Source organism: Portunus trituberculatus, chromosome 12 (genome assembly GCF_017591435.1).
Source record: "Portunus trituberculatus isolate SZX2019 chromosome 12, ASM1759143v1, whole genome shotgun sequence".
NCBI lineage: Eukaryota > Metazoa > Arthropoda > Malacostraca > Decapoda > Portunidae > Portunus > Portunus trituberculatus.
The window spans coordinates 12,786,469-12,800,246 of NC_059266.1; the positions used below are offsets into that span (position 1 = coordinate 12,786,469).

At 39.5% G+C, this 13,778-nt stretch overlaps 1 protein-coding gene across 4 annotated transcripts in view; it reads left to right on the forward strand.

Annotated features, from left to right (window-relative positions):
* The window catches only part of LOC123502590 (huntingtin-like), a 420,122-nt gene that overhangs the window by 359,348 nt on the left and 46,996 nt on the right, over positions 1-13,778 (forward strand). For all 4 annotated transcript variants that reach the window (XM_045251746.1, XM_045251745.1, XM_045251744.1 and 1 more), the window contains 3 exons: positions 11,249-11,425; positions 11,538-11,661; positions 11,929-12,062. In XM_045251746.1, the coding sequence (XP_045107681.1) occupies positions 11,249-11,425; positions 11,538-11,661; positions 11,929-12,062 (435 nt within the window). The remainder of the gene's footprint in view (positions 1-11,248; positions 11,426-11,537; positions 11,662-11,928; positions 12,063-13,778) is intronic.

Genomic DNA, 13,778 nt, shown 5'->3' on the forward strand with positions numbered 1-13,778 from the left:
CAGATCCCCACTTCTCTAGATAATATTATTTAAAAGCGTCACAGCAATCTGCTGGTTTACCACTAAACTGGACACTCTCTGAGTCATTATTAGTGTGTTAAAGTTAGATAATGATACAGTAAAATATTTATTACCCGTCTAGTCCAGCTTTATACCTGTCTCAACGTAATCTTTTGTAATAGTGTTATTATGAGAGTTGTGTGATGTATTTACCTAGTTGTATTTACCTAGTTGTATTTACCTAATTCTAGTTTTACAGAGCCTGGGCTTTACGCTCGTGTGGGCCCATCTCCATGTATAGTTGTGATGATGAAGGTAGCAAGAATAAACAGTGTTTGAAAAGACAATACCTGACTTATGATTTAGAGAGATGGTTTAGAAGCGTAGTAGTAAGGTGTGGGGTGAGAAGAGGGTCTTGGAGAGGAAGATAACACGCACATGACAGAAGGGAGAGGGGAAGCGAGGGTTTTTTTTTTTTTTTTTTTTTTTTTTTTTTTTTCTCAGGAGGGAACCCAGCCAAAGGCAGAAAATATAAAAAAAAGGCCCATGTGAGTGCTAGTTTCCTTCTAAAGAAGTGAAGAGTTAACCAAAATTAAGGAACAAATGTTTTGAAACCTCCCTCTTAAAAGAAGTCAAGGAAGACGGAAATACAGAATCAGGCAGGGAATCCCAGAATTTACCAGAGAAAGGTATGAATGATTGAGAGTACTGGTTAACTCTTGCATTAGAGAGTTGGACAGAACAGGGATGAGAGGAAGAAGAAGCCTTGTGCAGCAAGGCTGCAGGAGGAGGGGAGGCATGCAGTTAGCAAGAAAACAGTGATAAAAGATAGAAAGAGATGCAACATTTCAGCTGTGAGAAAGAGACTGAAAACAGGCAGTCAGAGGAGGGGAGTTAATGAGACGAAAAGCTTTTGATTCCACCCTATCTGGTAAAACTGTGTGAGTGGAATCCCCAAACATGCGAAGAGTACTCCATACAAGGACGGATAAGGCCCTTGTACAGAGTTAGCAATTGGAGAGTTGAGAAAAACTTTCTCCCAATGATACATTTCTTTGTTTCTTGTTGTCTTCTCTTCTTGAAGTTTCTGATTCTAATCCTCATCAATTTATGCCTGTAAGGACACTATTTCTGACGCCTGGCCATGTATTGTGTAAGGCGTGAGTCACGCTATGACATAACCATACTAGACATTTAAAAATGGCTTCCTGGTAGGAAGGGCATTTAATTATCAAAAAATGAACTACACAATCTGGTAATTTAGGGTCTGAAGGTTTCAGAGAGACAAAGGTAATCCCAAAATTTTAAATCCTTCCGAAATTAAATAAATTCTGCAGTTATTTTTTTTTTTTTTTTTTTATTTATTTTATTTTTTTTTTGTTTGTGTGTGTGTGTGTATTTACCTAATTGTATTTACCTAATTGTAACATACGGGAAAAGAGCTATGCTCGTGTTGTCCCGTCTCCATATCTATTAATGTCCAGCTTTTTCTTAAAATCATGAATATTCCTTGCGTTGACCACTTCCACGTCTAAACTATTCCATGCTTCCACCCTTCTATGGGGGAAGCTATATTTTTTCACATCTCTCCTATAAGTGGCCATTTTTAGTTTTTTCCCATGCCCTCTCGACATTCTTTCATTCCACATACACAGATCTTCCCTATCCATTTTTTCCATGCCAATCATCACTCTGTATATTGCTATCAGGTCTCCCTTTCTCTTCTGTTTTCCAGGGTCGGAAGTTGCATTCTTTTCAGTCTGTCTTCATAAGTCAAATCTCTTAAGTCAGGCACCATTTTGTTGCAGCCCTCTGTACTTTCTCTAGTTTCCTTATGTGTTTCTTTAAGTTCGGAGCCCACTGTATTGTTGCATATTCAAGCCTCGGTCTTATCATTGCAGTAATTATTTTCTTCATCATTTCTTCATCTAAATATACGAACGCCACTCTTATGTTCCTCAATAAGTTCAATACTTCTCCAATTATTTTGTTTATATGTCTCTCTGGCGATAGGTCATTGGTAATTGTCACCCCAAGGTCTTTTCTTCATGACTGGTTTTATGTCTTCATTTCCTATCTTGTACATACTCCTGATTCTTCTTTCACTCTTGCCAAACTCTAATTTCTTGCATTTTGTCGTGTTGAACTCCATTTGCCATGTACAGCTCCATTTCCATATTCTGTCCAAGTCTTCCTGGAGTAGTTCGCAATCTTTGTCACATCTCACTTTTCTTAACAATTTTGCATCGTCTGCAAATAGGCTCACATAACTGGACACCCCATCCACCATGTCATTTATGTAGACCGCGAACATTACTGGTGCCAACACTGATCCCTGTGGAACTCCACTCTCCACCAATCCCCATTCTGATGGTCTGTCCTTAATTATTGTTCTCATTTCTCTTCCTACCAAAAGTCTTCCATCCATTTTAGTAAACTGCCATGCACTCCTCCTACCATTTCAAGTTTCCAGATCAGTCTCCGGTGTGGTACCTTATCAAAGGCCTTTTTTAAATCCAGATATATTCCATCAGCCCAACCATCTCTTTCCTGTATTACATCTATCACCCTCGAATAGTAACATATCAGGTTTGTCGTGCATGAACGCCCTTTTCTAAAACCAAATTGACACTCACAAAGTATGTCATTTTTCTCCAAGAAGTCTGTCCATCTATTCTTCACCACCCTCTCACACATCTTAGCTACCACACTTGTAAGTGACACTGGTCTATAGTTCAATGGGTCTCTCTTGTTACCTGATTTATAGATTGGGACAATGTTAGCTCTTTTCCAGTCTTGGGGCACTACACCTTCCCTTAATGAGGCATCAATTACTTCACAAACTTTTTCTGCCAGTTGCTCCTGCATTCTCTTAAAATCCATCCTGATACCCCATCAGGTCCCACAGCTTTTCTCACTTCTAAACTCCCCATCATATTCTTGATCTCCTCCACAGTTACTTGAAACTCCTTCATAATCCCTTTCTGTTCCATTACCAGTGGTTTGTCAAAAGCAGTCTCCTTTGTGAATACCTTCCGAAAGCATCCATTCATAGCCTCTGCCATTTCCTGGGATCTTCACTGCATACTCCATTTACTTCTAAACTTTCAATACTTTCTCTATTTTTGATGTTGTTGTTCACATGTCTGTAAAAAGCCTTGGTTGGTCTTTACATTTATCAATTATATCCTTTTCTTGTTTCTTTCTTTCTTCTCTTCTAATCAACACATATTCATTTCTTGCTCTTTTGTAACTTTCCCACTGCTTAATCCGTCTTTTCCTTCTCCACCTCTTCCATGCATCCTCTTTTCTTGTTCTAGCCTTTTCACATCTATCGTTAAACCAGTCCTGCTTTCCAACTTCTCTATGTTGTCTTATTGGTACAAATTTTTCTCACCTTCTTTGTATATTTTTATAAATTCCTTCCACTTTTCATTTGCTCCTTAGCACTCTTGAATTTCATCCAATTTGTCTCTTGAAAGAATTTCTTTAGGTTTCCAAAATCTGTCTTGGCATAATTCCATCTTCCCACTTTATATTCTTCATTTCTTCTAGATTTCTCTTCATCTATCACCTTGAACTCCAAAACTGCATGATCACTCTTTGCTAAAGGGCACTCCACCCTCATCTCCTCAATGACCATTGGCTCTGTACTAAAGACCAAGTCCAGTCTTGACGATGCTCCCTCTCCTCCAAACCTAGTATCTTCTTTGACCCACTGAGTTAACACATTTTCCATTGCCAGTGTCAATAGTGTATTTCCCATGTTGTCTCTGATCCTTCCATTGACCAGTCCTCCCAACACACCTCTTTACAATTAAAATCTCCCATCATTATAGTTCGTTCACAGCCACCCAACATTTCTTCCAGACATGTTCCTGTATCACTTATCATTTCTTCATATTCCTGTACTGACCATGCATTTGTCTTAGGTGGTACGTACACCACTATGTAGTGCCTCTTTTTCCTTCATTAGTTTCTGCTCTGATCTTTAGCACTTCTGCCTTTCCCATACCTTCTTTCACTTGATCCACCTTTATATCTTTTTAACCAGCAACATCACTCCTCCTCCCATCTTACCTACTCTATTTCTTTTCCAAACATTATATTTCCCTTCTCCAACCATCATCAGGTCTTCTCCCTCTCTCAGTTTTGTTTCAGTAAGACCCACAATATCTGGGTTCTTGTCCCTCAAGTAATCGTTGAGTTCTAAAATCCCCGATATCACTCCATTTATGTTGGAATACATTACATTCCGCTCATACGTAAGTTTCTTTAGTCCTTTCTTACTGTACTTTTCTGGGTTATGAACCCAGTGTGTGTGTGTGTGTGTGTGTGCTGACATATTGAAGCTTCTCTCTCTCTCTCTCTCTCTCTCTCTCTCTCTCTCTCTCTCTCTCTCTCTCTCTCTCTCTCTCTCTCTCTCTCTCTCTCTCTCTCTCTCTCTCTCTCTCTCTCTCTCTCTCTCTCTCTCTCTCTCTCTCTCTCTGTTGTTCACAATTTATTTCGTTTGAAATAATGTATATTTTGCATGACAGGTATATGTTGCCATTTGCTATACCTGGAGCCACCACTCCCACCACCCAATGCAAGACACCTCCTCTGCCCACCCTCACCACCACCAGGCCACAGCCCTCCACCTCCGGCTTCACCACACTCCCTCCACCTCCGCCTTTCCTCACAGCCCTCCACCACCTCCGCCTTTCCTCACAGCTTCACCGCACTCCCCACACCTCCGCCTTTCCTCACAGCCTCCACCTCCAGCTTCACCGCACTCCCTCCACCTCCGCCTTTCCTCACAGCCTCCACCTCCAGCTTCACCGCACCCCTCCATCTCAGCCTTTCCTCACAGCCCTCCACCTCCGGCTTCACCGCACTCCCCTCCACCTCAGCCTTTCCCTCACAGCCCTCCACCTCCGGCTTCACCGCACTCCCCTCCATCTCAGCCTTTGCCTCACAGCCCTCCACCTCCGCCATCACAGCACCACCACCCAAGAGATTCAGGGAGATATCTCCCGAACTGTAATGATAAAAAAAACGTAATGAAATATAAAAAGTAAAATTTTGTATTGTATTTCTTTTTAGCATAGCAATGGGAAATGTATTGTAACATACAAATATTTTTACACATCCTGATATATAGTATGTGATGAATATATTGAGTTTATGGCTAAAACATTGATTATTCAATACTGAAGCTTCAAATCTTGGCGCGTGCGGGCCGCCCAGATGGAGCGCGGCGCGTGTTTTCTAACTTCCGGGGCAAATGGGTTAACCTATCCAAAATGCCTCCTAAACCTAGTAAACCAGTGAAGCATAATAGAAAGGCCCTTCCAGTGGCTGCTAAGCTTGAACTAATATGAAAACTAGAACATTTTACATATTTTACGTACATTTTATAGTTTTTTACGTACTTTTGCAAAGAACGGACTTTTGCAATCTACGGACAGGGTCGTGCATGCATTTGTCCATTGTTTCGAGGGTCTAGTGTATTTATATATATATATATATATATATATATATATATATATATATATATATATATATATATATATATATATATATATATACAGTAAGCCCCACATTTAGCGATCCTATTAGTCTGCCGAAACCATCGCTAAATTGGAATTTTGCCAAATTTGAATACTACTTTAAATAGGGAAAAATACCAATCAGTCTTTCGTCCGCCCAAAGTCCCCATTTCAAGTCCTCATTTACAGCTGCAACATTGCCACCTTCACAAAAATCAGCACCCCCCGAACCACTAGTGGAGGCCATGGTGATAGTGAAACTCGCTAAACAGCGAGGATGGGAGCACAAAAAATGAGTTCACACGCTGGCTTGATCTTGATCTTGATCTTGATTCTACAGGTGCCCCAGGATTTCTCCTGAGGCAGGCCTTAGTATCGGCAGCTCCTGGTATATTCAAAAGCCTGTCAGTTTGCGTGATATGGCAGGGCTTTCAAACTTGGAAAAAATTACCTGGATAAAACTTCGTTAAAGCGAGTTTGGGGTTCGTTAAACGAGCAGATGGTGGTAAAATGAAACTTTCGTTGTAGCGAAATTTTGTTGTGTGAACCTTCGTTAAACGGGGGTTGCCTGTATATATATATATATATATATATATATATATATATATATATATATATATAGATAGATAGATAGATAGATAGATAGATAGATAGATTTTTTTCCTATAAGATTCTTAAGAATTAGGGGGATAGGGACCAACCTCCAGCCTAGACCCCCCAAAATATCACTATAACCTCTAAAAAACACTTACTTTAACTAAATCAGTACTATTAACCCTTAACATACAGTTATTGTTTCAAGACGTTTGTAGTGTCGCATGCGGAGAGGCGGGGATAGTTCTGGGAATCATGATGCTTCCACACTAAACGTTTGAATCTCTCCCCCTCACTGATGGTCCTAGGTCAGGTGGAGGTACCTGGCAATTTTTCTTGCTCACCTCCCTGAGCCTTGAGACATATGTTCCCACACAATAGGTCATCTTTTCCAATTCAAGGCAACATCTGGTAACCCCCATGACCCGGAGGGAGGAAACAGTACTCCGAGTGATGTTATGTCAGTGTTACTCGGTAGTGACATTGAGGAGTGATGAAAATTAAGACTGATTTTTATGTTGAGACAGAAGAAAGTGAAGACTCCAGTAGTGGTTCTGATAGTGATCTGGGAGACAGTGACCAACCCTCACACCGACGTTCATAAACCTCCTCACATAGCCTATTCCCCTCGAGCAATGCGCTGGTGTGTGTCACTCCTGGTTTCCTCTACAAAACTGTGCTTGTCGGCCAAGTCATGTGACTCCCATTGTTAATAAGAGTTGCCAGATTCAAATTATAGAAATCCACAATACGTGTAATATGTGGTTTCTTTTTCTTTTCCTGTTTTGCACATCATTTCATATACAGGCAACCCCCGTTTAACGAAGGTTCACACAACGAAATTTCGCTATAACGAAGGTTTCATTTTACTACCATCTGCTCGTTTAACGAACACCAAACTCGCTTTAACGAAGTTTTATCTAGGTATTTTTTTTTCCAAATTTGAAAGCCCCACTGTATCATGCAAGCTGACAGGCTTTTGAATACATCAAGAGCTGCTGGTACTAAGGCCTGCCTCAGGAGAAATCCTGAGACACCTGTAGAATAAAGATCAAGATCAAGCCTCTTGTGGACAACACAGGCTCTGCCGATACAAAGACCTGACTCAGAAGAAATTCTGTGTCACCTGTAGCATCAAGATCAAGATCAAGATCACACGCACCACTCACTGCCCAGTCAAAACATAACAGCATCACCAGTAGCTCATCTTCCTTAGTTCAACTTACCACCAAAACACCCTGCAATGTGGCCTAACGTTCCTAAGAAGACCAGGAAGTGTCTTACTCTCAAAGTGAAGCTGGGTATTATTCACAGACAAGAGAAAAGCCAGAAAACTAATAACATTGCTTCCCACCATGGCTTGACTCCATCTACTGCCTACTATTTTCAAGTCAAGAGACTCTATTAAGAAGGCTAGTGAGACCTCATCTTCCTTGCAAGCTAAAAGAACCACCAGAACTCATGATTCTACAATGAATAAAATGGAAAGCCTTGTGGAAATGTGGTACATAAGTTTTGTATGCAGTACCATGATGCGCACTTTGTTTACATTCCACAGGTTGCCGGTTAGTGTATTTCCCGTTTCACTCTCCCTCCCTTCATAAAGTTAAGATCATCAACATTATAAAGTTACGTACATACATACATTAGTGTACATTATTATGACTTAAATTAAACTACCTAAATGTTTAACTTCATAATTTTTACTTTCATTAAACCTTTTACTGTACTATGATGCACTCTCGCTTTGCTTACTCTCAATGGAAGTTCAAATGAGGGGTTAAACTTGTTATAATCGGTTCGCTTAACGAAGTGTTTTTTAGGAAGGTAACCCCTTCGTTAAATGGGGGTTGCCTGCATCTGAGTTCGCATTTTCATGACATGAAAATGCAAAATTCCTACTTTTACATCAAATTCAAAGGCCTGAAGAGAGAGAGAGAGAGAGAGAGAGAGAGAGAGAGCACGCGCACTGTTATCAGAGCTTGGGGAGGTAGTTCTTAGCAGCAGGTTCTGCCACGGGTTCAGGGGGAATTTTGCTCTCAGAGGTCATAACATGTTGAAAACTACATCGTTGTACTCAGAATAACACAGAGAAATAAGCATTTTTGACGGGTGTGATTTTTCCCCACTGTAACAGATGGAAAGTAAATCAGCTCCCTGTACTTTATGGGTTAAAGGCTTCATTTATATCTAACTTTTTATATTAAACACATTTTTTAGGATGCTGTACAGTACATTTTTGGAAATAAAAACACTTGCAGTGGTCTCGTGGTACTTGTCCCTGTTCTTCCAAATTGTTGATACTGTTGATCTAGGAACACCTATTTGCACTGCAACGACACTGTGAGCTATACCTGCCTCACATTTTCTTATAAGCTCAAGCTTATCTTTGAAAGGCAGGAAATTGTGCTTCTTAGGGCTGGGGCTGGAGGTGGCTTTCCATCGTCTTGAGTCAGACAACACGCACCATTTTCCTCTAGCGTCAATTTTTAGTCAAATTAAGATCTGTGGTTTCTAATTAACACTTTTATAGTAAAATTAGTTTTCTTGTTAATTGGAATGATGCTATAATCTCAAATCAGTTGAATCTTGATAAGTAGATGTAAATATATTTGTATATATATATTTTTTGTCTTAGCCTAACAGTGAAAAGTAGTTCAGTTGTTTGTTTACATTTGTCTGGGACTGCGACGTTCCAAGGCAGAACTTTCAAGGAACAACTGGCCAAGATGAGCAGCTCTGTTGTTTATGTGTGGACAAAGCTGTCTGATGAGTTTCTCATAGATAGCATTAAAGGCCAAAAATAGCAACGTCTTGCTGGGAATGAAGGGCCACCATGTTTGTTTACAGTTGACAAACACGACAAAGGCAGAAGTGAGCTAGTGTGTGATGACCAGCGTGGACAAAAGTTGACAGTCTTCAGAAAGTTGACGTAAAAGTGGTAGTGTGACGCTGCCTTAAGCGACACCACAGGGTTTACACTTCCTTCTGGCGGGTTTAGAGCAAATTTGGGGTGGCGGCAGATTTGACCGGGTGGGTGGCACGAGACATCAATGTCGAATTGGGGAGTCAGCCGGTTGAACCTTGAGGATTGGGTATTAATGAATTGAGTTCAAATTGGCGATAATTCAAACTGCGAACGGTCAAATCACGAGAATCCCCTGTACTTTGGAAACTAGAGAACATAAGAGGACTGTGAGGAACTTTGTTAGACTGGATAGGGGATTATTTGAAGGACAGGGAGACTGATCAGAGATACATACTCATCTTGGGGTAAAGTAACAAGTGGAGTGCCACAAGGGTCAGTGTTAGCCGCTATTACAATGTTTAAGATTTATGTAAATATTCACAATGGGCTAAACAGTTATATTAATTTATTTACTGGTGATGCAAAGCTGCTAAGAGTAATCAAACCCTGGGAGGACTGTTTGCTGTTACAGGAAGATATAAACAAAGTCTGTGAGTGGAGTAAGAAGTGGAAATTGGAGTTCAATGCCAAGAAATGTCACATAATGGAACTAGGAAAGAGTAAGAGAAGACTGGTATGGAACAATCTGATAGGAAAGGAACAAATTATAAAGACTGAAGAGGAAAAAGATCTGGGAGTGATTAGACAGGAAAATCTGAACCCCAAAAAACACATTAAGAAGATATTTGGATTATTATATAAAATGTTGACTAGTATAAGTGTGGCATTTCAATTCATGGACAAAGATATGATGAAAAAATTTATCACAAGTATGATACGTCCAAAGCTAGAATATGCAGCAGTGGTGTGGTCTTTGAGCTCTTATTAAGATATAAGAAGACTAGAAAGGATTCAGAAGATTGATACAAAGATAGTGGTTGAACTAAATAACCTAACATATGAAGGAAATGGGACTGCCAACCTTACAAGATAGAAGAGAACAAAGAGACCTAATACAATGTACAAGATAGTCAATGGCATTGAAAAGATAAACAAGGAAGACCTGGTGCTGGTGACAGAAGATAGAAGGAAAAGAGTACATGTAAAGAAGATTAGGATGAGTCAGTGTGTGAAAGATATTGTAAAATACAATTTTCCACATAGAATGGTGCAGAAGTGGAATGCATTGAGTGATGAAGTTGTTACAGCATATAATGTGCATAACTTTAAAAAGAAAAACTGGATAAATGGAGATGACACTATGAACCCTGCTTGAACCCTGTACAATACAACTAGGTAAATAACATTAGGTAAATACACACACACACACAGATCTGCAACCTATATGTTTTAGATGCATAGGCATTGGTGGTGCAGCTTTTATGATTTGAAAATATCGTTGCTGATATTGATGTAGATGCAGATAATACTTTAAATGCAGATCTTCCACAGATGTGAATGTCCACTACATTACTGATACGTACATAACCAAATTTTTGGCATTTTTGTGGATTATTCCATCTTTGAATGTATCTCTAGAAATATTACCAACTATATTCAGATTGACAACTCTTTTTAACAAATCACTCTCTGCCATTCTCTGTGGGCTATGATTATATAGTTTTATTTCATACACATTGATCCTCAGGCAAATGTGTCCTATTTTGGCTACTGTCCACAGGTAGGACGGACATCCACACAAAAGCCAAAACTGAAGTCTTCCATTGAGATGTACCATCTTAGTCATTTTTCATTAGAGAAAGCCAGATAAAAGCAAAAGAAAACTTTACATTCTTGCTGTATAGTCAAATCACTTTAGCGTACCATTTTATGCTGCTACAATAATGCACTCATCTCCTCACCTCTTTTTCATATCATGGTTTGTGGTGATTCTTTGCTCTGATTTATTTATTGTTCTGGCCTATACTATACATCTGCCGCATCATCATTATCTCTAATGGACATTATCAGGTTTTCCAAGTTAACTGTTCCCATCTCTGTAAATGAAACCTCTGATGATTATGTGATAAAAGAATAGCAATGGTATTACCCTGATATTTGGTTATTGTTTTAGTGCTCAGCTTCACATCCAATATTTTTATGTCTATTCAAAATTGCCACAACTCATGTGGAAGAACTTCTTTTTTTTTTAGATATGATTTAAGCTTCTTTCTCCACTTACCACAACACACTGAGATGCCTATGTCTTCTATAGGGGTATAACCATGGGTGTAGGGCGAGTTCCTGCTCTCAACAGTGTGGTGCGTGTACCCCCTGATGTTTGGGCCCTTGGTTGGGCTCCTCAATTTTCTGGGGAACACAACACCTCTCTCCCACCCATCCCAGTGGACTATCTTCAAGAGGCAGACATTCTCAAGGAATTCATCTTCAGGTAAATGTCAATGAATTTCTTGAAATAAATTAACGTACATGAATATACTGATTGATAAAATGCAAGACTAGTTTTATAGTTGAGCAGAATTTCACCTTGTTTCGTCTTCCAGAGTGGAACTGTTTGGCTGGATTGGACGACAGCAGTTTGAGGAGACATGGATGGCCTTATTGTCAGTACTCAACTCAACTCCAAGTGAGAACACCCCACCTGAAGAGTTACCCTTCATAAACCTGGTAAAATTGCCACTGATTTTAAATTAAAATTGTTCACTTATAGGTGTGTAGGTGTGCCTGTTTGTTGCATCAATTTGGTCGATAGTCTTTCATGGTTTATAACTGCTTTCTTTTAAGACATGAGGCTTTCATCTTTCAATCCTAGTTATAAGTAGACATTATACTTTTCATTTAGTGGATTTCTTAAATGCAAAATGTAGGCTGATTTCATTAACCCAAATCCAGCTCTTCATGAGTGATCACCAAGTATTTTTTCCTCTTGTACAGAGTCTTTCCTTGGCTGTGCGTGGCATCACTGCTCTTCTCATTCAGACTCTACTTCTTCCGGTCCCAGGAAATCCTCACAGTGGCCACTTGTTGAGTCTGCCACGAGACAAACCACCACCTTATCTCACCTCAAAGTGAGTTGATCCAGCACGTGTTTGTCATCTTTTTGTTTCAAATGCGATACAAGAGAAAGCACAGTAATGGTTGAATGATTAAGTATAAAGAAATGTATCATGACATTATACACCAAAGCACAAAATTTCTTCTCAGATAATTGTGAAATATCTATACTGTTGAACCTCAGTAACTCAAATTTTGCAATAAATCTTTGACCAACCTAGGGACTAAAGAGCAGAACTGCACCTTCATTTTTTTCCTCCCCCACTTTCCTGTATCTCATTTTCTATTGACATTATCAAAAATCTAATTCCAACTAAAAATTGCATTTTAGTTGTAGTTTAAAGTGATACCAAATAAAAGTCAATCAGAGTTTATACCGGTTTTGTGAAAATTTTTAATGTGTAGAATACCACTTTTCAAGATATTCCCTCAAAGATTTTTCATAATTTCATCCTTGTTTTGCTATTTGTATTCATCTGATTGACATGAAATTTTCACACATGATTGTGTATATAATGATGACTTCCTGGAGCATGATAGGATGATAATGCATCAGATCCCTGCTCTGCTAGAAAATATTATTCACTCGTATGTGAGGGTTTGGAAGGCACCATCAACAGCATTACGACAATCTGCTGTTTTACAACTGAATTGAACACTCTCTGAGTTGTTATTAGTGTGCTGAAGTAAGATAATGATACAGTGAAGTAATTATTACTCATCTTGTTGAGTTTTATACCTGTCTCAAAATAATCTTTTGTAATAGTGTTATTGTGAGAGTTGTGTGATGTATAGTTGTCATGATGAAGGTAGTGAGAAAAAAGCTGTGTTTGAAAAGATCATAGCAGTCTTATGATATAGAGAGAGGGTGGAGAAGTATAGCAGTGAGGCGTGGGGTGAGGTGAGGGTCTCGGTGGCAGATATAACATGCATGACAGGGGAGGCGAAGGTTCAAGGTCCAGCTGTCTCACAATGATACTTTTTTTTTTTTTTTTTTTTTTTTGTCATCTCTTCTTGAAGTTTCTGATTCTAATTCTCATTAATTTATGCTTGTAAGGACGTTCTTTCTAAAAAAGTAGAGAGCTAAATGACTCACCTCCCCTCTTGACGTCTGGCTATAGTATACTGGAGTCATGCTATGACGCAACCGCACGAGACATTTAAAAATGCCATCCTGGCAAGAATGATATTTAGTTAACAAAAGATAAATTGCACTATCTTATAAATTAGGGTCTGAAGGTTTTGGAGAGACAATAGTAATCCCAAAACTTTTAATCCCCCAAAAATTAAATAAATAAATCCAGCACCACACGCTAAAGTCTGATTTTTGTAATTCACTGTTTGATCTGCTGCAGTCTCTGACGAGACAGCCAGACATTACCCTACGGAACGAGCTCAGAGCTCATTATTTCCGATCTTGGGATAGGTCTGAGACCAGGCACACACCACACACCGGGACAACAAGGTCACAACTCCTCGATTTACATCCCGTACCTACTCACTGCTAGGTGAACAGGGGCTACGTGAGGAGACACACCCAAATATCTCCACCCGGCCGGGGAATTGAACCCGGTCATCTGGCTTGAAGCCAGCGCTCTAACCACTGAGCGTGTGTGTGTGTGTGTGTGTGTGTGTGTTACCTAATTGTATTTACCTAATTGTAACATACGGAAAAGAGCTACTTAAAATCATGAATATTCCTTGCGTTGACCACTTCCACGTGTGTGTGT